The sequence below is a fragment of the Desmodus rotundus genome, chromosome 4 (assembly GCF_022682495.2).
Source record: "Desmodus rotundus isolate HL8 chromosome 4, HLdesRot8A.1, whole genome shotgun sequence".
NCBI lineage: Eukaryota > Metazoa > Chordata > Mammalia > Chiroptera > Phyllostomidae > Desmodus > Desmodus rotundus.
The window spans coordinates 17,268,798-17,296,541 of NC_071390.1; the positions used below are offsets into that span (position 1 = coordinate 17,268,798).

A 27,744-nucleotide genomic window follows, 5' to 3' on the forward strand; every position below is an offset into this window, starting at 1 on the left:
ACCCTTTCCTCATCGCCCTCCAGTTTTCGTGGGCTGTCCTAATTTCAAGCAGAGTAAAATTATGTATGAATGTGTTTAATAAACTCAAATCCCCCCAAAATATAATGCATAATTATTTATTTATTATAGCACAGTTTGGGCTACTTACCAATTGTTACTCTTTCGTAACATACAGTAGAAAGAAGGCAGTCATATTTTCAGAGCCAAGTAATTAATAAGAACTGTTGATAGCGGGGAGAACAGTGTTGTGGGAATGGAGGAGGGAATTATTCAACAACTTAGGGAAATCACTGCTTCTTTCAGTTTAAAAACAGTTCTCTTTTGTTCAGTGTATTTTGGTGGCTTAATAGACCAATCTTTTACAGAAAAAAGAAAGAAAGAAAGAAAAATTGGTAGTAATTGGATCAGAAGCTTTAACTGACCTCTTTCAATGCCCAGGAATCTAGATAGCACTGTGATTTAAAGGGTGTCCCACCTGCACCCATGGGCCACGTGTGCCCAGGGCGGCTGTGAATGCAGCCCAACACAAAATCATAAATTTACTTAAAACATCATGAGATTTTTTCATGATTATGTGTCACAGTGTATTTAACATGTAGCCCAAGACAACTCTTCTTCTTCCAGTATGGTGCAGAGTTGCTGAATGGTTGGACAACCCTGAATTATTGAGCTGTGAAGACAGAGTTGAGTGTTCAAATCCCAGGTCAGCCACTTACTGTGGTGTGTGCCCAGTGTTTCCCTCGGCTGTGTGACCTTAGTTAGGCAAGTCGGTTAACCTGGGTGAGCCTCAGTTTCCTCATCTGTAAAAGAGAATAATTGGTACTTATCCAAGAGGACTGTTACCAGGGTTAAATGAAATAAAGTATTTAAGACTGTGGGTGCCATACCTAACATAAAATAAAAGTAGCCTCTATGTGTTAATAATTTACCAACCAACAAAATTGAAAGCACCAAAGTTTATCTCTAGGCAACAGCAAACTACTACCAGCCTACCTTAAGGGAACTAAGAATTGTCTATCAAACTTGCATTATTCCCCCCCATACCATACGGGCACAGATCTACTGCTTTCCCACCCCCCAGAGAGTCATTATACTTAATCATCATCCCCCCGCCCCATCCTCTCACCCTCTCTTTCCTCTAAGACAAGTGCTTACAGCTGAATTTAACAATCTGCTTTTGTTTTTAAGTAAACAAATATATCCCTTCTCAAATTGATGTATTTTTCAGCCATGTCCATTTTTCCCAGGTAGCAGGGATAAAGGGAATGTTCTTGGCTAACAAGAAGATTGACAACCAAGTGAAGACATTCATCACCTATAACAAAGGCAGAGACTGGCGTTTGCTACAGGCACCAGACACGGACTTGAGAGGGGATCCCGTGCACTGCTTACTGGTGAGTCCTCAGACTGGGACAGAATGCCCCGGACAGCGAGGGCTGGAGAACCCGGTGTCAAAACAGGCAGATGGAAATGCTTCCAGGGCCCCTCACTTAGTGGCTGAACAAAAGGGGACAGGGAAGGGCATTGAGGCAGCGTGTCAAAGAGTCACAGTACCGCCTTTTGTCATGGACCAGAGAAGAGAAACGCAGAGTTTCTTGCTCACGTCCAAGGACGTTCAGCTGTGACCCAAATTCTGAGGAGGACCTCACAGTGTAGTTTAAGGGAGACTAGAACAGTTTCCATCATGGCGGGCAGATACGTCTTTAACTTCCTATGAATAACCTGTTGCAGATCAAATGACTCACACATCCAGCTGTAGAATTGAACTGTGTAGTTGTGTTTTCTAAAGTAGATGTTTATCCATATTTTCAGAGGACTTCATGCCTCAAACAAGGGTAAGAACTACTGGTTGAAACTTTGGTTGGTACTCTTTATGGTATGTTTTATCCATATGTCCCATTATATAAAGCCAGTGTGGGTGAACAGTGGCCTGTGGAGCAACTATGGCCCGCCACTTGCTTTTCTAACTACAACTACTGCAAAACAGTCATGATTATTCATTCGTATATTGTCTGTGGCTTCTTTGGCTGAACCGCATAGTCATGTCAGGGACCATATGGTCCACCAAGCCTAAGATAATTTATTATCTGGTTCTTCTAAAAAATGTTTGTTGACCCCTGCTTTAAAGTACGGCTGTCTTTTAATTATCTAACATCTGGGGAATAAGTAGATCAGCATGAACTTATTTATATACTCAATTATATGTTTGTGTCTGAGAGAGGGCTTAAAAATGGGTTTTGCCTTCAAGGAGTTTGCAGTGTACTTGAAAGAGAGTAGATTAATAAATGAAAGATTATAGGGTTACATCTTATTCTTCCCAGTGGTTCTGGTATCTGCCCTATACTTCACACATGAATGGATATGGAGTGAATGAAGAGGAGGGGAGGAAGAGATTTAATTGCAAAACAAAGTATAATTAAATGCTGATTTCTTTAAAAACAATGCAGCAGGTGTATTTATATTCACAAAAGGGATAGGCCAGTATGTTAGGATGGAAGAAAGACCACATGGTTTTAGGAAGGGCTTGGAGTGTGTGTATCTATATCAGGATTCACAGTCATCATGAAATTCTGACTTGAATATTATCCATACTCAGCTCGCTTGCTTCTGTCCCATGAAGTCTGAACAGTCACTTTGCAGGTTCATCTCAAACAGCTATGAGCGGGTCACCCTCCTACCCGAGACGATGCCAGCAGCCATAGCTTGACCTTATTAGTTGCAGAGGATATCACAGTTGTCACAGTGCATCAGGGAAACTGTCTGCAATTCAGCCTCCCACTCAGCTTCTATCCTTATTACTGGCAACTCACCGGGGAAAGCCAGTTGTTAGAGTGAGTGCACAAAGCCAATGGCAGAGAAAGGAAATGTATGTTATTACCGAATACCTTCTCTATGCAACGTATCGTTCTGTAGCCTTTTTTAAAAAAAACTTGGCCACCTTCCTAGTTTATCTAGTTTATCTTCCTAGTTTACTTGGAGTTGGAGCACACCATGATATTTTTCCCTAGGTATCTGGCATGCACCATTGCCTTAGCATGGTCCTCCATCCTTTTGTGCGCTTTGGAGGTTAAATGTCATGAGAGAATTAGCCATATCCTGTAAAGAGACTTCCCTGGGTTCTCTCAGCACCATAAATAAGCCCCTAGAAATGCCTCTTCACAGAGCACTTGGCCAGGTTTTCCCTGCTCCAACACCAGCCCAGTGTTAGGAGGGCTTAGTGTGGTGCCTCCAAAGTCTAAATCCTGGGACCATCCTGTACAAGCCACCACCATTTCTCACTTTCCCTGCAGTGACAGGCTCCCAACTGCTCCTCCTGGAGAAGACCTGGCAGTGTCTTCTCCACACAGCAGCCAGTGCGACCTTTGTTTTGTTTAAACCCAACATTATTGAGGTAAAACATACAAACATAAAACGTGCCCATTTGAACAGTGTAGTTTGATGAATCTTGACAAATGTCTATATTCATGTAACCACTACCACAGTCAAAAAAAATTTTTCATCATGTCCAAAATGTTCTTCAATCCACTTTGCAATCACTATCCAAACCTCTGATCCTAGACAACACTAACTTGCTTCCCTTTACTATCAGGTTCCTTTTTCTAAAATTTTGTATGAATGGCATCAACTTGAGCTTGAAAAATTCAGATCACGCCTCTCTCTTACTTAAACCTTCCATGACTAATTTGGGTCAAATAAACTCCAAATGCTCTACCATAGTCTGCAAGGTCCCATGTGGTCTGGCCTCTGTGTACTTCTTCTGCCTGGTCTTCAACCTCTCGCCCTTTTTTTACATATAAACCACAGAGGGGGAGGATGGTGTTTCCAAACCATTAAGTTACCGTGCTCACTTCTGTCTTAGGCTCTTTGCATTTGACATGAATGCCCTTTTCCTAGTCTGGCTGCTTCCTAAAATTCAGATCCTTGACCAATTACCTTAATTCAGAGAGCTCACTGGAACTGTTTCTGAAGTTGTGGTGGTCCCAGCTCCTTTTTATTCGTGACCCTTTTCATCCTTTGAAATCAGCCCATGCATTTGTCCGTGTCCCCTGCTAACATAACACGAGAGCTTCCTAGGCAGAGGAACTGTGGCTCCCTTTGTGGCCACTCCAAACAATCAGCTCAAGAATCGTACTTGTCACAGTGAAGTTGCTGGACACAGGTGTTGTCGTTGCGGGTGTTCCGTTCATTTGAAGCAGGCACTCCATTGACAGGGGTTGTTTGAGTTTTACAGTCGGACGTCAGTGGAAGCCTTTCCTTGCCACTGACAGTCATACTGAAGGGTTTGTCATAATAGCCACCTCCTGAAGCACCTGGGCTCAAGTGGACCCTGAAGTCAACCATATCAGTGAGCTCATTAAGACAAAGATGAATTAATAGGATGTGGATGTACAATACCTGGGAGTCTTTGGGCCTACCTACCTCATTAACCCTGTTGTTTAATGGGGTTTCAATCTGAGTTTTACAAAACAGGGAGCAAGGTGAGGAGGGGAAATGACAAAGGGAGTAGGAAGGAGAGCCCAAAACCACTGTATAAAAATCTGCCAAAAGCAAAAAAATAAGAAAGAAAATCTTTGAGCTACAGGAGACCCAGATTTCTGTTAAAAATCTTCTCTCGGCTTGGGAGCTGGTGGCAGAGAGGAGATAAAAAGTGATTTTAAATGGTGAGTACTTGGAAAGTGACACTGTCACCAAAAGCACAGCCTAGTGATTAGAAAAGAGATTTTCCAGCAGGGCTGTTACAAATGTGGGACAAGTTCAGAATTATGGCCCCAAAAGGAATGTTCCTGGTAAATGTATTCTGTAGAAATAAGACATCCAGGGTAATTTGGGACCGTATTTTTAGGACTTTCATACTGATTGCCTGGAGTATAACTGGAATTTCTTTCCTCTGAAGACAGCATTGTACAATTAGATGGGGCATTACAGGTCCCAGTCCACCTGCCTCCAAAGACTTAGGCTTGGGCTGTCAAGAAGCAAGATGTGAGCTGAGCCTGTGACAAATCCTTGGGCCCTTAGGGGAAGTGCAGTGTTTCATGGAGAGAGGCTGTGATTTCTTTATGGATTCAGTTGGCCTTTTTCTGCTGGAGCTAAGCAGCCAGTTACCCCGGGAAATTCTTGACTCTGTTTTCCACTCCTTTGCACACTTGGCTATGCACTCTGTGCTGGACCAGAGTGGGGCTGAATGCCCCATACCCAGCCAGTCGGTCCAGGGGCCACCCTCTTCTCTGCCATTGACCCTTCGCCGAAGATCTGTGGATTCAGAGCTCCAGCTCAGGGTCAGACAAAACGTGTGCAGAGGGGGTGCGTTTGGGGGCTATTACTTGGGAATTTACCTGCTACTTTATCATTTCTGAAACCTCTGATCTGTGCTTTTAGGACAATACTCAGATTGGGATTCCTATGTGTAATGGTACCATGAAGATGAGAGCTAAAGGCTGGCTATTCACACAGAGGTCGGGGGGGGGGGGCGGGGAGAGGAAGTGAAATGAGAAGTTGGTTGACCCTCAAGCAGTCTAACAGTTTTTTAGTTCATTTATACCAAGGTGGGGAAATGTCTTCTATCATTTAGTAATTCTCTATTGGCCATTCACAGTGCTGGGAAGACTGTGGCTTGTAAATGGATCAATAAAACTGAATGCTTTCAATGGCCAAAGGATTTTATTGGTTAAAAAAAGAAATAAAAGAATAAGGCAAAAGAAAGGACATTGGGACCTGGAAGTCCACCATAGACTGCAGGGATCTGTGTCCTCCCTGGAATTGATACGAAAGCCTATGTGCGCTTGGCCTTCGCGCACTGTTTCTGGGTAGAGTCCTTCTTTTGCATCAGGTCCTCAAACTCTGTGTCCAACCCTGAAAAGAGTGAAGGCTAAGGATGCAGTTGCTTCTATAATTGACTGATTGATGATATTCCATCCCTTGTGACTATATAAGGACATATAAAGGCCAGCTTCCAAACAGGTATGCTGGTCCCTCATCGGTCATGATGGTTCCAGTGTACAGTTCTATATTTTCCAACTGTGGAAAAATAAGAATAAAATAGAGAAGTGCCTTTGGGACAAGCAGGACTTTGTACTGAACTGGAGATAAGTCTAGAAAGATGCTCAGTCAGTACATGGTTGGTAATGGAAGAAAAGAAGGCTGGAAGGCAGACAGGAAGGAAGAGAGAAGTGGACAGAGTGCCCCCTTCCTGGGCAAAAAAGAGAGAAGAATTGCAAAGCTTGTGTTCTGTCCTTCAGGACTTTGCTGTGGCTTGACCGCTGTTATAATAAACCTCTCTACTAAGTTTTGGTGACTGAACCTTGATAAATGTTTAAAACTGGTCAGGTACAAAAGTTTAAGTGAGAAAAAGTGAAGATGAATCACTTAACATTGTTTTTCATCAAACATTGATGTAGATAGATTATATAACTTCCTTGAAAAAAAAATGTCAAGCCACAGAATATTCTCCTTGTACCAGCTGGGGGCAATCCAGTACTATGAATGTGAGCATGGAGGAAAAAGTGTACCAAAAAGATCATTTCTAATGTTCCTGCTATTGCATGAACTGGTGTCTTTTCTTCTCAGATTAACTTATCCTGGGCTTTGAAAGCCATAGCAACCAAGCAGTGCTGAGATAGTCAATTGGAAATGCCTCTTACCTTTGTAACGGCGTGTTCCCATATCAAATAACCCTTGAGTCAGGTGGCAACTGAGTTTCACAGTCTTCCAGACTGTTGAGAGATGAAGTTTGTGGCAAGTGGCAGGTCAAAATTGCAAGCTGGGTTGCTCCCTTGTCCAAGAATGCCCTGGCGTTTTGGTGGTACAAAGGTCCTCCATTCAACCCATATGTCTACACATAATTCCCAAGGAGTGATACAATTCCAATGCCACAGAGATACTCACATTACTCTGTGGCTTGCAAATAAGCCCATGTACTGCTGGCATTGTTCTGAGTGAAACAGCCCTGTCTTTCATTTCCTAACATGAAAGCATTGCTTGTTATTTCAAACTTTGATCGGCTGTCTTTTTGGATTCGAGGCTAAGTTATACAGAAGATGCAAAGTAGTACTTGAGATTTTCTCTTTATTTGTAGAGCACATCTTTTAGGGAATGAAACCACACATACCTTGGGTAGGTAATACAGGACCGTGCATAGTGAAATAAGCTGTTGTAGATCACAGAAGGGGAGACCCTAATCAGGTGCAGCTGTCAGGAAGACCTCCATGCAGAAACGGTTTGACCCCCTGCTTTGTCCTGTGTTAGCCTCTGAGAACCATGCAGGGCTGTCCTGGGACCTCTACAGCATAGCGTACCCATTCTAGTCGTCTTCTCGCATGAAAGGAAGCCGAGTGTTTGGGTCTGTTTCTTCTTATAGAGGGCAGTCTTCTTTACCCTTTTGGAACATTATAAAGTAAAAATTCCTTTTTTGAAAGCTTTATATGAAATGTTCATGGAAAAGCAATAATATATTTGCCATCATTATTCCTTGAGAGGTTGCTCTCTCTGGTGGCAGTGAGGAAAAGACCCTATTGGGATTCACCGTTTTATTTTGCCAGTATTTGGGCTGCTTTTATTCCTGAGCTTCATTTTTAGTTTGTCATTTTACTCTCTCTTATATAAATTTAATCACTGCATCTCTAGCTCTCTGAATATCTGTTGGTTGAGACTTACAGAGCAGACTAAAAGTAATAACGGAGATACATTGGTGATTCCAAAAACTCAAGTCGATAAGATTAGAAAGCAATCTTCTGAGCAATGAAAAGAAATGTGGGTTCAGACACAAATGTGTAGTTTTTGACAACTTGGTACAAGAACATTTTAAATGGAACTCGTATAAGATTTATCATGTTTTTGAAAACTGTTGATATATTCATCAGAAAATTTGATCAAGATTTCACACACAAATAAACAAATCCCTTAAAATTTCATTGAAATTGCTATTACTAGTACATTTTGCCTACAAGTATGACTTTTTCTATTGAATAATACTGATCCTGGTAATAACCTGACACAGGCATTGTCAATTATTTGGTGGATGTTTGGACAGTGTCACATGTCATACAGCTTCTTCTGGACAACTGAGACCAAGGTCTCAAATACAAAGGGGCTAAGAGAAGCCAGCTGACTTCTTTGAAGCTCCTCAGGCTCACCAAACCTTCTTTCCTGACTTCATATCCCATTTGTCCTCCTCAGTCTTATTGACTACATACTGTATCATAACTGAACTCTTCTGCTTTTTGTCTTTCTTATTTGTATTACTCAGGCCTGAAATGTCCTTTACCCTCCTCGACATCTCATCTACGGTTCATAACCTACCCATCTTTGCCTAAGGCACCGTTTTCTCCTTGAAGCCTTCCCTGATCCAAAGTTGGACATCATCTGGTCACCCTCTAGAATCTCATATTTTGTCCATACTGATCTTATGGCTGTTAAAATACTTCTCTGTGTGTTAATCATTAGAAAGATCTTAAATTCTATACTCCATGAGAGTCAAACCAAATTTGAGTTGATGGAACTCTTTCATAAGCTACACCTACTCTTCTGCAGATAAAGTTGCTAACATGTTTGGTGAGTGCCCAAATGCAATTCAGGCAGTCAGTTAGGCAGACAATGAAGATGCCCTCCTTCACCAGCTTGGCAGCTGTCTTACGCTTAGTTTACACCAGACCAGATATTTATGACATCAAAGATGGGTGAATGGAAGCGTCCGTGAAGACAAGGATAGATGGGATGGTTTGATGATTGGATAGATGCTCAGAACATGAGATTGAAACGACTGTTTAGATTGTGTGCTTTGTGACACTTATTTTTCCTCTTCTCAGCCTTATTGCTCACTACACCTTCACCTGAAGGTCTCTGAGAACCCCTACACATCAGGGATCATTGCCAGTCGAGATACAGCCCCCAGCATCATAGTGGCATCAGGTAAGCTGGTGTCTCTGCTTGGAAGTCAACAAGATAATCTTTAACCTAGAGATAATTTTGAATGGCCCTGGAACCATTGACCCTGAAGCAAGTATGCTGAAAAACTCTGCTCAGACATGTCTGCAGTCTAAAGCAATCCCAAGCAATGCCAACTGCCAGCATAGCTCGTGGTCAGCATGTGCAGAAGGTCCCTTTCACTAATGGCGATGTGCTCTTTCTAGGGAACATAGGTGCTGAATTGTCCGACAGCGACATCAGCATGTTTGTCTCTTCAGACGCAGGGAACACTTGGAGGCAGGTAAGAAAGTATTCCGGGTCAAGTTGCCAAAGTTTAAATGACATTAAAATGGCCCACTCAGAATTGAACTGGATTCAATTCTGGGAACTTACTCTACTACACATAATCACTTATTTAACTACATATAAATCCTAAAGCTTACCCATGCATTTATCTAATCTGAAATAAGTCTTTGGGGTGAGCAAATCTTTCTGCAATTTGATTTTTTTCTTTTGCCGTTCAATAAAAATGACCCATATTCAGAGCCTATATGTAATAAAGTTTATAAATGACAATGAAACCAAAAGAGATCTGACTGAATTTTTACCATAAAAGAAAAACAGAATCCCGAAGAGTTTATCACACAGGGAACATGGCACCTGAGGGGTAGATTATGTACCTAATGCTGAGTTATCTCCATAAATTCCCCTTGCCTTCAAGTCAGAAGAGAGAGCAATGCAGCGATATAGGAATAGCCATTACCCAGGTGGTGTTCTGAGATGTTTAAATCTCATGTGCAAATGACAGAGTAATAACCATCACGGTGCATATGCTGGGGAGAGTAGAAATGGAATCACTTTAAATGAATGTGTTTAGCTTAAATGCTTCCTCTCTTTCTTCTGAATGAAAATTAGAGACCCATAGCTTATAAAACAGGCATTTAATGAGGTTTAGCAATCATAACACGATATGTGCCTAATGCATGGTTGTTACCCTTCAATAAATATGTTTTAATAACCCACTGACATTTAATTATCATACAATAACGTGCACGTAAATTGAAATCTAATGTGCAGGTAATCACCCAGCAATGAGAATAGTCTGCTCTACATTTTAGACAGAGATCTCCATGCTCTGGTCCAATTGCTATTTCCTAGTCCCAGACCCCCCGTAAGTCCTCAGTGGGATACATGTGTATCGAGAAGGGCAGGGCAAGGAAGAAATTTGCCAAAAAGCCTCAGGGCTATTGAGCTCAGAGGTATTTAAGAACATGGATTATGGAAGCTTCCTCTGGAGAATAGTTAGAGAGCCAGAATTCTGTTTGTTTGTTTGTTTGTTTTTTCCTTCCACCACCCCAAACAAAGCAAAAGAAGTCTCTGCTTCTATAGTCCGGGGATAGGATATATCTTGAGTATAAGAAGTAAACAAGGGGAAAAGGCATTACACAGGCCTATAGTGTAACCACAGAGGAGGCTGCACTGACAATGTGACCATGAGAAAGCAGTGTGCATCGTATACACAGGCGACTTAGAAACTGTTTCCATCCTGTCTCCACTTAATTTCATGTTGTTTCTCCACATTTGGAGAAAGATCCAATGAATGATGCATATACTCAAAGAGGATGGTTCCATTTGGATCAGAGCTTCTCTATGACTTGCTAGAGAATCGTTTCATTGAACAAAAACACCTTTTTCTAGAGTACTTAGACATTTTGAAATCACTGTATCTGGAAGGGTCCCTGGACCGCTGCAAGCCACAGCTCCATCAGTCACTACATACATGGCCTCAGGCAAGTCCCCACATCTCTAAACGTTAGTGGCCTCATCTGTAACCATGAGAACATGGGAGTAAAGTATCTTTAAGGTTTCTTTTGTCTTCAAATGTTACCCAATATGACGGTTCTCCAGTATTCTGACATCATTATAAATGGGAATCAATAGAACATGCCACAAAAAAGACAGGAATACAAACATAAATACTATTAATTCTTTAAATTTGGTTTGTGCTGCACTGAAATTTTTCTGCAACTCCAGTGGTACCTGTAGCCCACCTTGGGAGGCATTGATCACAACTGTGTCTTCCCAAGGATTTGGGGAAACCTCAGTCAGGCACAGGAGGGATTTTTTTTCTCCTCATCGGAAGACGAATTCTCTGAACTCTGGGTGTGCGGGGCCGTGGATGTGTGTCCATGTGGATGTTGTCTCCACTTCCAGATCTTTGAAGAAGAGCACAGCGTGCTGTATCTGGATCAAGGCGGAGTCCTGGTTGCTATGAAGCACACGTCTCTCCCAATCCGGCATCTCTGGTAAAGGCACCTGTTGCCCGCGCATCACGCACCCGATGGTTCCTCACTGCTAAGACTAGCAGTCAGGCAATCAGATTTGGCCACATTTGCTGTAAAATGTCAAGGTCTGCTAGAGCATCGTTTATACCTTTGCTGTATTAAAATAAGATTGTTACCTACATGAGGAGGAAAGGGGATTGTGAGAGAAGGAGGGAGGGAGGGAGGGGTGGAGGGGAAGGGAGAGAGAGAAAATGAGAATAAATTCTGCCCCTGAAAGAGGAATTGCATTATAGTTTTTAAACGTGACGATGTCTGCCCCAGAGCCTTGTTCTTGCAGAACCATCTGGTGGGTAGAATGGTGTAATCTCTGAGTGGCTTAACTTCTTACAGTCAACTTTCCCAGATAACACCCCTGGAGTGTATGTGTTCTGCACAGAGATCGCGACACTTCTGCTCCTGATCGTACTTCCTTAGTTTCCTGCTTTGGGGATGTCATTAAGCAACTCTACCTGTCGATCTTCCACAGATAGACATGCAAGGCCTAACTTCCGGATGGGTTTCTAATAGACTCCCTTCATGTGTGTTTTTGAAAATTATTCTCTCCACATGCAAGCTTATTCAAAATCAAAAGCCTGCTTTTCCCTCCACTGTTAGTTACTTTGGTGACCAGAAGGAAAGCTGCAGAAATAAGAGAAACTGAGGCTAGCCTGGGTAAATGCATCCACAGAGAAGGGTAGAGCAGAGGAGACATCCCCTGTGACCCTCGGAGTTGCAGGCTTCTCTCTTCTTGCGCTCTAGAGTCTGTCCTTCTGTACCCATCCCTTCACTCCGCGAGTCAACCAGGATTTATGAGAGTGTAAGTGGGATTCTGCTAAGTCTCTAATCACTTGGAGGTGGCTAGTTCAAGTCCATCTAAGTAGGTCCCCTGAAGTCATTGCTCTTCAGAATCACCTGTAAGGCTTGCTGCTAGAGTGTGATTTTGGAGAGAGTCACACTGAGATCTAAGATCTAATAAAATATCAAACTTTCAAACCAAATTCTGTTAAAGGCTCATTATTATTCTCATTTCATGCAGCTTTCCCCTTATCAATGTTATAACACACCTGGGTCCCAAATTGTGTGGCTAACTGTATTTCTATCTTCTGATGAAATTAAGAACATTTATTCAAGGCTTATTTTGACAGTGCCTTAGGTACTTTTAAAATGTATGCTCTCCTGGTTGATGGTATCTTTCCTTTGAAAGGATTATTTTTTCCTTCTGTGATGTGATGACTGTTATTTTTTTCTGTCATTAGGTTGAGTTTTGATGAAGGGAGATCTTGGAGCAAATACAGTTTCACATCTATTCCACTTTTTGTGGATGGGGTTCTGGGTGAGCCTGGGGAAGAGACTCTAATCATGACGTAAGTGGAAATCAATGATGCCTTCTAGTGTTATTATTCATCCAGAAACATGTTTCATGGCTAAGTGTGTTCACTCTGCTACTGTTCGGTTTGGAGTTTCCAGCAAAGCCACTACATCTGATTTCACGATTCCCCAGCAAAGAGGAAAGAAAAATATCAGTGGCCATTTTTCTTGGCTTCTTTCTTCCTCTACCGAATGGCCTGGGGGAAATTAGAAGAGATTATTTCCATAGAAAATAAAGCTATACATTTAAAACTTTAATAAGAAGCAAACTCAATATGTAGAAAATCACAGGCATGTAAGAAGGGTTTCACTTTAAGGCAGAACACAGAGCTTGCGCAAAACCCCACACAGGCTCTTGCTTTTCCCTGGCTCTTTCCCTAACCCAATTGTGAGGCAAATTAGGGAAACCCTGAGAACAATCTGTTCTTGTGAAATTGCATTTGCTCTCATTCTTGTCTGGAAAGAGATGATCATTAATTTGTGAAAGACTTGATTAATGACTTGCCTGCCTATGGGGTTCGAAACATCGGCTTTGAATGCAAAATATGAAATTGTGCTTTTTCCTTCCCCTAGACAATTAGACATGGAAAACGGAGGGAAGGTATTAAAGTAGTTAATCCTGTCATCCATGGAAATCTAAAAAATCAAAGTGAATAGTTGGTACATTTTCAAAATTTGTCTTCCCTCCTGTGTTTTTTCTTTTCTTAATGATAGAAAAGATCAACAGATGTTTAATATGCCTAATAGCTACAATTTGGGCCATGGTAAGCACAGCTAGATTAGCAGTTGATTTCATAATTTGTCTGCATTTAATTTTTATATTTACAAAACACAAATAAAAAAAGCTGACTGAAAAGGCTGCTTTGTGGTTTTTATCCTTATCTACAGTTAGGGATTTGGACACCTCATTAAATATCTGAGTCTTTTTCAGTAAGGAGAGTAGAACGCAGAGTGTAGGAAACAGTCATAACCACTTGGCCCTGCTGCCCACTTTCCTTGGTGACTGGTGGGAAAATAAAATAGCATGGAAACCATGGAAACCATGCACAGTAGCTAGAGAACCTAGAAGTATAATGTTGGACCATGCAGAATGCAGTATTTGTGATTGTGTTCTCCATTATCGATGACTGATTTTTTTTGTTAACCATTCAGTGGTACAATATATAGAAGTAGGCTTTTAAGTCAAACACCCTGGGTTCTGACTCTACCCATTCTTTAGTGATTTGACATTGGTTTTTGCAATTAACAGAATTCTTTGAGCCTCAAGTTGCCCATATGTAACGTGGGGCCAATAACAGGAATCCTCTTCATAAATGTGTTTTGAGGATTAAATGATATGATCAATGCATTGATGTGCTTAGCATTATGCTAAGCGTATAGTAAAAACTCAGCAAGTGCTAGCTGCTGTTACAACCACTGGCATTGTTATTATTGCGATTATTTTTATCCTTATGGACTCTGTAGAGTGTTCGGACACTTCAGCCACCGCTCGGAATGGCAGCTGGTGAAAGTGGACTACAAGTCCATTTTCGATAGACGGTGTGCGGAGGAGGACTACAGACCTTGGCAGCTGCACAGCCAGGTAGGAGGAAGAGAGCAGAGGCTGAGTGCTGAGCAAGAGGCACGGGGTGTGTCGGGGGAGAGCGAGTCATTCAAGTGTGGGAATTGGGGCTCTCTCAGCCCACATGCTTGTCTAGTGTTCTGTGTTCCACAGCAGTGAACAAACTCCACATTTTACAGCTTCTTGTGAAGTAATTTCTGTTTTTATTGTACTAAGATATAATGAGATAAAATTCAAATGTGCTTGGCTTAGACGAACAACTTAAAATGAAATAGCAACTCAGCACGGGGATCTAAACATAATTTATCTGAGCACATCGTACGGAGGCAGAGTGGAGGCAGGGGTGAGCAAAGGATCCGGCAATGCAAACGGAGACTTAAAACAACAAAACGATGCTCTGTGAGCAGTGCTGAGAATGCCCTTTCTCCCACTGCTGTGACTCCCTGGGATTAAGTAGTGCTTCTCACCTCTTCCGAGATACTCTTGGTACAAGAATGCAGAATTATCAGTAGGAAACTTCCCTTCCTCCTGGCCCCTCAGCTGCTCATCTCATAACCAAATGATTGCGTGAAAGCCTAGCTCCTTAGATATCCCCAAGCCAGAAGCCATCCTGCAGGTCTCTCAAGTTACATGGCAGAGGTTCTGGCTGCAGGGCCATCACTGTATTCAGACAGCAGCACATCGTTTGTCCCAAACCTAGCCTAAGTGAAACACATACAGGCAGATGTGGGACGGAGCTGCTGAAAGTGAGCTTGCTCAAGAAAGACAGGTCAGGGTCTTAGACGAAACTCAGTTCTGACATGGAAAGAGAGCTCCGTTTGACAGTGGGGGCTGCATCAGCTGAATCACCCACTCTGTTCAGAGACTCAGCCAATTATCCCTCATTTACATGGCTGATATTTTTCCCTTTGGGAGGCAGAAGCATTGTGATGTTCAAAGCTTTTATTTAGTTTGCAGAGAAACACTGAATTTAGTTATCTTGCTTGTCTGATAGATGGATATAAAATCAGTGTTTAAAGTTGTGTGGGCAGAAGCATCATAAATTGGGGCAAAATGGATCTTTATATTTCTTAGCAATGCTTTCCTTCCACATGCTCATAAATGACCAAGTATCTGAATCTTGTCTTATAGGAGAATTGAACTTAATTATCACAGATTTGTTGGCAATACACTTGTTTTAGGGCTGAGTCTTAGTTATCTATAGGTCCCTCACAGACCTGTGCCTACGACCTTGCCAAGGAAAGCTTTGCTGGACCCCTGAGGAGCTAAGGGCGTGTTTAGACACACCCTCAGTGCTTCTTCAGATTGCCTGAGGGGTCCCGTTCTATACTAGGTCCATAGACGCATCAACCCAAAAGCCGTCAGGCACAGGGAGGGTCACCAAAGTCCAGATGACACTAAGGTTTGGGGACGTCTCCATGAACTGCCTGATGGTGGAGCAGTGAAGCTCCCAGTGTTGTACCCAAGTGCATGAGATTCTTGTCTCCTTCCAGGGGGAAGCATGCATCATGGGAGCAAAAAGGATATACAAGAAGCGAAAATCCGAGCGGAAATGTATGCAAGGAAAATATGCAGGAGCAATGGAATCTGAGCCCTGTGTCTGCACAGAGGCCGATTTTGACTGGTGAGCTTGTGCCCTTTCCCCACGGAGCCCTTCAGTGCATTAAGCCCACGGGGGCCTTAACAAAAGCTGAGATTTGGAATAATAGTGACAAACACAGGGCAAAGTGACAAGCCACGTATTGGAGACATTATGGCGTACTTGTACACATGCATATGGAAAAACCAGGAGTTTCTTTAGGCTTAAAGAGGGTTTAGAAGATGGTTGGTAATTATCTTCATCTATGTGGTAGATCTCAGGACAGAAACGGAGACCAGGTCCACCCTGAGTGGCTTCAGATGGCAACAATGAAAACTATAAGTGGAAGTTTTAGAGAGCAAACACATTCGTGCTCAAGGTTAAACTTTCTAGAATCTTTGGTTCCCAGGTGTGGAACAATGGCCTTCTTAGTCAGTAAATTTTCTATCTCCGGAAGTTTCCAATCAGGGGTTAGCTGACTATTGCTTCTGTGAGCTGTAGAAGGTATTTCTGAATTTGATGCAAGGAAGGATTCAGTGGCCTTGCCAATCTTTGGCTCTGTGATCCCCGTGTTAAAGAAGACTCCCCTATTTACCAGAAGTAGGCTAGTTTAACTGGAAAAGTACTGAGGCGTTTAGATGTTAAATAAACTCAAAATGCCATTGAGAGCTTCCTGGGGCATTTGGTAAGCAGAAAGCTAACTGATGGGGCCAATGAGGCCCTTGCTTTGGTCTAGGTCAGTGTTTAGGATTCAGGTGAGGTTGAAAATTACTGAGGGTGGGAATTCCCTTGATCATGTCTGTTTCATTTTCTGCTCCCTTTTGCCCCTCATATTTTTTTCTTTTATAGTCCTTTATGGGTTTTTAGTTTAGAGAATGCAATTGCCAAATATGTAGGTCAGGGTTAAATGATTGAAACTTACCTTCACGAACGTTGAAGGCATTCCTTTAACAATTTATTTTGAGCTGTGTAGCCATCACTGGTCACATCTCTGATCATTAGATTATCAATGATTGGGCTGAGAGGTACTATGTACACACACATCACATATCTTAGAAAAAGTACATCTTCTCTCATGGGACACCTCTGAAGATGTTGTCTGAGCAAGTAGTGCTGGGCAGGCCTTGCAAAATTGACCATCAGCGCTCAGACTGATAACCCAAGGCTAACCCCATCTTGTCAGCAGACAGGTTGTCAAGAGCCAGTGCTGGACCCCTGGGCTCAGCCAGAGGGCAGCAGGGCTTATTACCTTGGAGCTCACAGGGGATTCTACAGGAGCTCCCCAACCATGACTTATGTTTTACTTAGTGCAACATTATTACACTGACAAAAATACTTTATCCCTGTCCTACCCTGTAGGACTGACACCCTGAAATACATTTACAGGGGAAATGTCCATGGGATTTTTAACCCATCCATCACATCCCTCTTTCTGAAGCCCGAATGCTTCTCCTTCCTCCACTGTGTTCAAGGAGAGTTTGTAAAGGAAGTCAACATTTTATCTTTGTGATTTAACTGTTAGCTTACCAAACAGTCGTTCTCGTGCAGAGAGCAAATGTATCCTCTTATAGAAAACCAGGGGGGGAAAGTGAGGTGAGATGTTCCAATTCCCTGATTTCACCTGAAAATATTTCTCCCTTTGGGAATCTTTTTCTGTGAGGTTCCAAAACAAGCTAGACTTTTGTTGTCGCTTTTGTTTTTCTTTTTCAATCTTAAGCTACTTTAGAGTGAAAGGAACATGGGGTGAGAAAAGCAGTAAGGGTTCTCCTCTCCCTCACTTCTCACACGCTCAGTCTTGGCCCAGTTCTTGTATTCACTGGAGATCGGAGCCTGCTACTCTTACCATTAACGACAGTGCATTCTGAGAAGTGGGAAATGAATTGTGAAGGAGGCCATTGTATGCTTTTCTGCCCCAAGGGGATTTTTGCAACTGCGTAATTTCTGAAAATATTTTGGAAGGCTTACCATGACCTCTTTGAGCTTCTACCAGTAGCTAGAGCTTCACTGATTCCACTGGACTGTAGTATAGTGAAAAGTGGCTGTCACTGAGTGTTCCCTCTTTCCTTGACTCTCCCTTGGACTGTCCCCCAGGTGACCTTACCTGTCATTCTCCAGCATGTGTAAAGTAATTCCGTGAAAGGAACACTAGGGGTCCTGTAGACATCAACTCTGAAGTCTTCCTACCCATGCTGTGTTGAACCAGCACCAAATCCAGCTGGTATGTGCAGAATTTTAAGTGCCAGCTGCCTGGTGACAGGCCCCTTAGCTGAGCCTATTTCTCCCTTCTGGACCCTCGGGTGCCAGCATCTCACCTGCAACACACAGATGGGCCCGTGCATCCTAATGTCTGCTGATCACTGCCTGCACTTTGTGCGGGGGATGCCAAGGTGCAATTCACTGTCATCCTCCGTGCCCACGTTCGTCTTCCAAAAGCCTAGAAGAGCAGGCTACTGGGAGGCCCTGGAGACAAGAATGAGAGGAGGCTGAGAGAAAAGGCTCTGACTATTTCCGAACTAGAGAGGAGATTTAAAGCACTTAGTCCTAACTTGCAGCGCTAACTGACAAGGACAGAATTTTTCCTTGGGGGAGTGCTCACGACACCCCGAAGGACATTTCCTTTCCCTCTGTGACTTTGAAGCATATGGCTTGTGCACAGACAGACCGGGCTCGGCTGTACATGGGAGATCCAGATGTCTTGGAAGAGCACCCCAAAGACATCAACAGTAATGAGGACCATGTCACATGTCTGCTAAACTCTTCAGTGAAACTTTACACTGGCAGCTGAGCTTCCACTGTAGCCTGCGCACTAATTATATAGCTTTGTCTGGACCAACCACACTCAGTATCGTGTACCCTCCTCATGGGAACATAAGCTATTCTCCCAGCTTCAGGATGTTTACTTGGAATAATTGGACATGGAGCCTTCATCTCTACACAGGCATCCTCGTGGCCTCCAAGTTAGCATCTGTGAAAATGGGTTCTGTGGGATATTTTCATGGGTGACTAGATATTGCATGGGGAAAAAATCCATTCTTGGACAGGCAGCCATTCAGTGAATACCTCTTTTTTGACTAATTGACTAGAGTCAAAGTTGGCTGTGGACTAAGATGAAATTGTGCTCAGTAATGATGCCACTTACTGAAAGGTTTCCCTTGGCTCTTTCCCCAACAGTGACTATGGTTATGAGCGACACAGCAATGGCCGGTGCCTGCCAGCGTTTTGGTTCAATCCATCTTCTCTGTCGAAAGATTGCAGCTTGGGACAGAGTTACCTCAACAGTACTGGGTGAGTGTCTGAAGCAGTGACCTTGACCGGTCATCCCTTGCTGCTTTTCAGCATGTGTTACACTTACGGAATTACACTGATCAAAGGTCAGACCTGTCTTGTTACAGCGCAATTTATTTGCTTTTGTTCTTTTTAGTAATGAAGCACAGAGTTGCATTAATAGTGCAAATTTCATCTGAGAATAAAACCCCAGTGGTAAATAAAGAAATAAAGTTGGTTTGAAGATGACAATGATAATATATAAATTGTCTCATTGTTTGGTACTCTATTTCAGAAGTCTTTTTTCTGGTACCTAATGGTTAAAGGGAACCGTTAACTGCATCCTTGAGGGGCTGGTCAAATAAATGTTTCATGTCCGCGTTTCCTGGGTTATTGGTGTGGAACCTGGAGTCAGAAAGGGAGCTCACTGACTTTACCGCAGTATACTCGTCTTAGTAGGAATGTGTTTCCTTTTCTGTGTCCAATTTTGACACATCTAAGGCATGCATTCTGATCTTTATAAACCTGGAATCAGATTCTAAAGTTTTGGGTTTAATGTTATGTGTTGTAGAGTTTATCCAATATTATTTAACAAAAAAGGGAAAACATTCCATCACTTCTCTGCAAGTGTGATCGATGTTTATGGACTTAGAAAACAGCCCATGTGACTTATTTGGATTCTAATTCAATCTGCAAAAAGACATTTTTTTTAGCCATTTGGGAACATTAAATGTGGACTGGTGATTAGGTGATGTATTAGGGTTTTCCAGAGAGATATGTTTTTATATCTGGTAGATTAGATGCATAGAGAGATAACTCATTTATTTTTTATGAGGAGTTGGATCACGTAATTATGGCAGCGGGCAAGTCCACACGCCAAGATGTTCAGGGTAAGTGGCAAGCAAGAGAACCAGGAGAACCGATGGTGTGCTTCCAGTCCTGGTCCGAAGGCAAGAGAACCAGGAGAGCTGACCTTGTGGTTTCTGGCTGAAGGCCAGCAAGCTCAAAACCCAGGAAGAGCTGATGCTTCCACCTGCCCATGAAGGCAAACGAAGTGGGTGTTCAGTTGAAGGCCTTCAGAACGGAGAATTCTCTCTTACTCTGGGGAAGATCAGCTTTTTTGCTCTATTCAGACCTTCACCAAATTGGATAAGGCCCATCCACATTGGGGTGAGCTATTTGCTTTCCTCAGTCCACTGATTTAAATGTTAATCTCACCCAAAACCACCCTCACAGAAACACTCAAAATAATGTCTGACCAAATATCTGGACATCCCATGGCCTTTTCAAGTTGACAAGTTGATGGTTAATGAAATTAACCATCACAGATGACATTAGGTTACATCTAAATCTAAGTAGTATATTACATTGATGATATTATATTAACAAAATATAGTTATATACATAGGGATGATCATTGTAGTTTGGTTAGGCCAAAGAAAAAATAAACCTTATCTTTTAGAGATACATAATGTGTGAGATTTTCTTTAAAATGGTAAAAAGGGGAAAGGTATCGGTAATATTTGAAGATGTTAATGGAGTCATGGAGATGTATTATATTATTTTATGACATTTGTGTATATTTGGAAATTCAATATTAAAAAGTTAAAAAGAGAGGGAAAGGCAGGAGGAGAGAGAGGGAGGGAGGGAGGGTGGGAGGAGGGAGCGAGCGATAGGCATCTCAGCAGCAAGCTGGTCATACTTGACAGTTTCTCCTCTCATTTCTCATGCCATCTGCAGTACAGGGCTGAGGACTGCCAGGGCTTCAAGTATGTGCTTCCCTGTACTGGAAAGAAATTAAGGGGTTTTTTTTTAATTAAATAAAAGATTACCAAAGTAATATTCAGGGTCCAGCACAAATAACACCTGTTTTTATTATAAAATCTTTTATTACAAAATCATAAGCCTGTAATTCTGTAACACAACAATATCACACTCAAGCACAGCCTATGAAATTTTAGTGGAAATGTTCAAATTAAAACTATAAATTATGACACCCATATTATTAGCCTGCCAACCCCACTCAGGCAGGCGTTACTTCTGCCAGACCTTGTATATGCTGCTCTTCAAAAGGAAGGGGGAAAACGCACAGACAAGTACCTCAAATATCATTTTCTCTGATGTTATGGATCCCTAGAACCTTTGAATGAAGGAATAAGTTGTGATTTCTTTGATCCATAATGCAAAATCAAGGAAAAGTACCAAAAAAAAAAAACCCCAGAACATTTGTACATTGAGTCACTGGGGTCTCCAGCATCTAATGCCATGGGGGAAAAAATTGAAGGGGCTGATGTAATATAAACTTAATTTTATAACTAGGTTATAGCTTAAACAACTTAAACTTTTATTACTTGCATGTACCAGAATGTTCCGGCCTTGTAAACAGCATCGGAAACCTCTACAGCTAATTTCAAAATTGATTTTTGTTTCACTACCTCAATCAGTCAAGGAAGTTATATTACTCTCTCTTTGGTATCGGAGAGAAGAGGCTGAAGTACAGAGGAGTCTGTTGAATTGTTTCAGATGCTACTCAAATCACTAGGATGGGCAGAGTGAACACACACACATATATACATACTCGTGCAGGCACACCAACATTTTTAAGGTGCCTCTAAATAGGTTTCACCAGTCTTTAGGCAAACTCAGTGTGCGAAATCCAAATACATCCTGATGTACATAAAACAGAGAATCAGAGATGCTTACATTATGGTGTTCTATTCGATGGGTGATCAGTGTCCAGGGATATACATGTTTGTCAGTGTGGTTGAGTTTATTAATCACAAAGTCACAAGCGTCACTTCCTAGGGCTCAACCTTCACTCTGAGAGGTTTGTTCATGTGAGTGGGTTTTACATGATAGCATCTGACCCTAAAGAGTTGTTAAGTAACCATAGCTCCTGATTTCATCTATTCCATGCAAAATTTTGCAAAAAAGCCTCAGCATCAGTGAATGAGCTTCTGTAAAGAGAGCATGTGGTAAATACCAGCCACAGTGGGTGTGGCAAATGCCCTGCTCTTAAGTATAAGGTGCTCCCAGGTAAAGGAGTGACCACCCACATAGGGACCGATGGGCTAGTGTGTGTGTGTGGGGGGTGACAATAGTAACCTCACTGGTCAGTGTGTTGTCTAAACACACTGCATTTGCACTAGGAACGAGAGGACCCTTAGCTGGGACACGGGTCTGAAATTATCTTCAAAAAAGGCCTCATACCATAGATTTCTCATTTACAGTGTCTGTAGCCACTTCAGGAGTTGCTGAGAGGTAAAATGTGCATGGAATTAAAAGAGAACTTTCGCCGTTCTTCATGTCACTCCAGTCCCAGACCCCCAATGCCACTTAGCTCTGTGTTGATTTATCGTCACGTAAACACAGATTCAGTATTTAATATTATAGCCACTACGGTGCTGCCAGTAAGCACTTAGCTTTTCACTTAAAAATATTCCCTTGCACAAGAAATGTAGACATAGTTTTTCTATAGTTTAAAAGTCCATTTAGATCGTCACCCCAGTCCTGCCTCCTTTTCCACACAACTGTGATCTGGCTGATATGTGTGTTATCCAACACTTTTCATCTCCCAGTGAATAATTACGCCAGGAAAAAAATGCACAGAATTAATCGGGGAGGTTATTTTTATATGTGATTCTCTACTAGATATGTTGTTCTTTTTTTTTTCTTTTTCATTCAAAAACATATCTTCTGCATCCTTCCACGTCAGATTATATGAGGTTACCTTCTACCCAATTACTTTTCATTCCAATGCGACTAAAGCACCCCGGTTTTCTTTTAAATTTTTATTGTTATTCAATTACAGTTGTATGCCTTTTCTCCCCGTCCCTCCACCCCACCCCAGCCGAACGCCCCTCCCTCCCCCATCTCCACCCTCCCCCTTGGTTTTGTCCATGTGTCCTTTATAGTAGTTCCTGTAATCCCCTCTTCCCACTGCCCGCCCCCTGCTATTGTTAGATTGTTCTTAACTTCAGTGTCTCTGGCTATATTTTGTTTGCTTTTTTCTTCTATGGTATTTCACCTTTAACTGGAACATAACCAATAGAAGAAAAAAGCAAGCACCCTGGTTTTCAATCACCCCTTTCTATGGACATTTTGCTGCTGTCCTATTTTCTGCCACTATAAACAATGCTGCAATTAACATTCTCACACCATAATTATTGCTGTTAAAAGCATGCAGCAATACCGTATTTTTTGGACTATAAGACGCACATTCCCCCCCAAATTCGGGAGGAAAATGGGTGTGCGTCTTATAGTCTGAATGTAGCTTACCTGGCTCAAGGGAACAGGGGTGGCAGCAGTGGAGTGGGGATTTTTTTCCTATTTTCCTCCTCTAAAACCTAGGTACATCTTACAGTCTGGTGCGTCTCATAGTCTGAAAAATACGGTAATTAGTCTCTTTTGGCAACTGGAGGTGTTTCTGCGGATGTGTGAAGCAAATTCGCCCCAGCTCTCTGGTTACCCCTCAGACCTGTGGATCCAGGCTTTGCCAGATCTCTGCCCACCAGGGTTAAACGCTAGCTCCCTGCTAGCACACCTCCTTCAAGTCCTACACATTAGAGACTCATGTCTCCGTTAAAATACAAATGTCAGTGGATTTTACAAGGCAAAGCTGAGAGGAAGAGTAAGCAGCATTTCCCAAATTGACAAGGTGAGGAAGGTGATTTTAGTCAAAAGAAACAAGAGATGACCTGGGTGAAAGGGCCACCAGTGCGTTTTTCTCAAGAACAAGCCTTGGTGTTAGTGCCTGGAAGCCTCTAGAATTGAGGAGCCACCGGGTACCCTGAGTCTCTCCAATGCCAGTTTCAGCCCATCCATGGGCATCGCCTGCTCAGTCCATACAGAATCTATTAGCTGCAGGCTGGGATGAAGTGCAGAGGCATCCCAAGTGCAAGGTCAGCCTGAGAGCAGTCCCTCCATAAATGTTACTCCCCGGACACCTCACTCGCCTCACAGCAGAGCACGCGTGTGGACATGCAGTCAGAATTTGAATGGAAGGGCGTGTAGGAAACAAGCATTTCTTGTCAGTCAGGCCAAACAAGCAAATCTTCCAACATCACCTTTCTGAGAGTTTAGCTGAAAGCATGCAGGTAAACCTTCCTTTTCCTTGTCTTCTTTTTTTTTTTTCAATACCTCACTTTATAAATGGTTTTGCTTGCTTTGACAGTGAGCTTATTACCCTGTATACAGAGCAGAGTTCTCAAGTTCACTCACTCGGCCATGGTGGAAACATTGTAGCATAGGTCAATAGTATGCCCAGTAGAAATGCTATTTTAAGGGGATGGCAAAACATTTATCAGCTTCACTGTGCAAAATGGCTGTGCAATTTTTGTTTCAGTTCTTGGCGAGCACTCAGAAATGCTAGTTGGAATAAGAGCTGGAGTGGGCACAAAATGTCCCTCCAGGTAGCTGTGGCCACTAGTCCTTAGTCCTTGGTCCATGGAGAAGCATGTGAGCAGGGTTCTGCTGTGTTCTCCACTGTACGCTCCCTGCCTCTGTTCACCCTTTGTCCTCACACCTTCCATAAGCCCCTCCATGAAAAGCAAGAAGGCTGGTGCTTATGGATGGAGAATGAAACATTGTAAAGGGGGATGTTTTTGGTGAAAAACAGTTACTTTGGAATAACTGTTTGAATCCAATCTCTGCCATTTACTATTCTTTAGCAAGTGACTTCCTTTCTTTGAACCTTAGTTTTCTAATCTAGAAAATGTTGCTGTTTGCTTTCGGGGTAAATATAATACTATATATAAAATATACAGCAAAGTACCTAGCATACCTAGCAAACAGTAGTCACTTTACAAAATGCGCATACCGTCACCAGTAGTCATCAACTAAGAGCTCCTCTGGAATAAAGGAAAAAAGAGGGGGAGACATTCTTTTCATCATGTGTATATACTCCAGGCATTTATTAATACTTAGTAGCTGCTGCAATACTGCGATCTAGGACATATGCGGCCTAAGCCTCTGTTGTCTCATCTGTGAAACAAATAATAACCTGCACGGGCTTAGAAAGCCACGTAATTAGAAACCACTGTACAGCAAAACTCATGCCTGGCGCTCGATACCACTTAAAGCAGAGAACACCTTTACCTGATCAGTGAGCAGGTTCCTTTTGTTCAAATACAGTGGAATCAGTGTTCATTTGTTTGTATTCTTACATGTTAGTGCTGAAAACACCCACACCACTTCTCACTGTTTTCTCCACCGGTGTCTGTGTATATCTCAGTTTGCAGACACACAAGCACGAGCTCATTTAGTTGTACTTATATGTTGTTATAACTTGTTTATACTGTTTGGGATCCAGGGAACATGCTGCAAAGTTAAGCTGCCAAATTAACAAGGACGTTGCCTGTTTTATGCCAACCATAAAAAATTCTGTCAATATAAATAAAGTGGGCATTGGGCTGGTTTATTCTAAGAAACCAAGATAATCTTCTCAGGGGAAAGATTTTTTTCTTCCTATTAAGCTAGAGCTATTTCCAAATGTGTTTAAAAAGAAAAGCATGTACAGAAATTTCTGCCTGTGGAGTTTCTTTAGAAGAGTCATTAATTCTTCCTGGACGAATGTAAATGATAGAGTTGATTGCTCCTCAGGGTTAGTTTCTCAATATACAACAGGGATATTTACTCAAGAAGCTTCAACATGATTTTAAAATAGCATTAATTTATTGTATGTATGTATGTGTATATACAATACATATGTACATATGTATTGTACACTGTGTATATGTACAGTGTATATATACCCACAATAACATTTAGTGGGTCCAAGAAAAAAATATATATATATTTATTTATTTATTTATATGTATTTCTATATATAAATAGATATGTATAGGTATATAAATTCTAGCAAAATAGTAATCTTCATGCAGTCAGCACACATTTGGAATATTTTAGATGCTTTCTATAAACACATTCCTCCCTGCATCTGCTATGAAAACGCTGAGACCCTGGCTAACCTGCCACTGTACTGGCGTTACTATTTCCAGGGTCTTTGGGGGCTCTGGTTTTCTCCCACCTATTTCATTTCTGCCCGCGGTGGGGATTTTGACGTTCGGTCTGATCACCTCAGCGAGATTTATCAATGTGTGTCTCATGGAGGGTAACTGGTCCTGAAAGCGGTGCATGTGTTTCAAGCCCACAGGAGGGGCATCCCTCGCATTATTTACAGACGCCACACTGCAGGGGCTCACCTACCTGCTTTCTAGCAAAGCACAGTGCCAGCTCACGGCAGGGACTCCGCAATTGTTGCTACAAAGCTGACTCTTCAGAAGATCTTTCTTAGATGTGGTCTTGCATGTTTTCATGGATGGTGTTAGGGTTGGGTAATAAAGAAGGTGAATGTCGCCATATCTGGAGATCTTGTTCTCACGTAGCGGTTCTTGCCCACGTGAATGGTGTTGGCATTACCAATTCTCAACCAAGCGGTATGGCATAGTGGCAAGAGGACACTAAACTCCATCCAGAGGTGCAGAACTGCTACTAGTCCCCTGTGTGACCTTGGGAAACTCTCTAAACTGTCTCTCCTTTCCCTTTTGTGCAAAGTGAAGGGATTGTATTGGGTGATCTTTGAGATCCCTTCAGGCTCTGGCATGTCCGGATCTAAATTGAAATGATTATTAGGGTCCTAGGACCCCAGGTGCTCAAAAGAAGGGAAAATTTCTTACATAAATTAGTTATACAACTAGTTGACGCAGATAATGGATTGCATGAGTCATTCTCATGATTCTCGATTTTAAGTGGTTTTGTTTAGCGTCGCTGTGTGTCCCATCTCATCAGGTTGGCATGTAAAACAACGTCACATTCCACTTGCTGTGGAAATTAAATGACTTGTGCTTCCATGCTGCTTCCTGCAAGAAACGTTTTCGTGCCTCCATTTAGGACCCCCTCTGGACAGTCCCCTAATTCCAAGGTCTGCTTACTCAGTTCAAGGGGAAAATCCTGAGAACTGTTGCCTTGAGGAGAGAAACTGGAAAACCTGCTTAGTCCACCATGGAACCCAGTTCTTTCCAAATGTTGATGTCACGTCTACTGCATAAGATCGTTGTTAAGCAGGGGCACACCGAGCCTAGGAAGGTTTTAAGTCTTAGCCCTACAGTGTAGTCAGAACTAGCCCCCTTCTATCTTCCCAAGGCTTGTTGCATTTCTTGTTTCATTAAGTCGAATGTCGTTATAACAAAGCTGGGTTTTTTTGGGGGTTTTTTTTTTTTGGAAGCAAAGGCAGGTAGTACAATTGAAAATATTAAACTATATAAATTCTTTTTTTAATTTAATCTTTATTGTATTTTTTTCCCCGTTACCACTTAGTCCCCTTATACCCCCTGCCCCCAGCAATCACCACACTGTTTTGCGCACTCAGATGAGGGGCTCCGCAGCTCAGGGTCAAGAAGACTGACCTTGGCTACAGGAAGACCTGGAGTTTCATCCAGCTCCACCATGGTTGTTGCATGTGATGACTACTGTGAAAAAAGGGAACAGATAACGTGACAGAAAAACACAATTTCTAAGGTGATTTTTAAAGAATGCGTAGGAGCCAGGCAGGAGGGAAGAGCATTCCAGGAGAATGAATCTTGTAGCACAGGCAGCAGAATCTTGTAGACGCCAGGGTGGCCTGACTGGGGAATTTTGTTGGACAATGGATCGAGCTGAAGCTAGACAAATACACTGAGGCCAGATCCCGGACTCTACTTGAAACCCGAATCACACCGCTTATGAATAAGCCCACAGTAAGTTTCGAA

At 42.3% G+C, this 27,744-nt stretch overlaps 1 protein-coding gene across 3 annotated transcripts in view; it reads left to right on the top strand.

Annotated features, from left to right (window-relative positions):
• SORCS1 (sortilin related VPS10 domain containing receptor 1) overlaps positions 1 to 27,744 on the top strand; it is a 480,154-nt gene that overhangs the window by 379,142 nt on the left and 73,268 nt on the right. For all 3 annotated transcript variants that reach the window (XM_053922501.1, XM_053922500.1, XM_053922502.2), the window contains exons 10-17: positions 1,248 to 1,394; positions 8,802 to 8,904; positions 9,126 to 9,202; positions 11,116 to 11,207; positions 12,482 to 12,589; positions 14,058 to 14,175; positions 15,648 to 15,778; positions 18,905 to 19,018. In XM_053922501.1, coding sequence (XP_053778476.1) covers positions 1,248 to 1,394; positions 8,802 to 8,904; positions 9,126 to 9,202; positions 11,116 to 11,207; positions 12,482 to 12,589; positions 14,058 to 14,175; positions 15,648 to 15,778; positions 18,905 to 19,018 — 890 coding nt within the window. The remainder of the gene's footprint in view (positions 1 to 1,247; positions 1,395 to 8,801; positions 8,905 to 9,125; positions 9,203 to 11,115; positions 11,208 to 12,481; positions 12,590 to 14,057; positions 14,176 to 15,647; positions 15,779 to 18,904; positions 19,019 to 27,744) is intronic.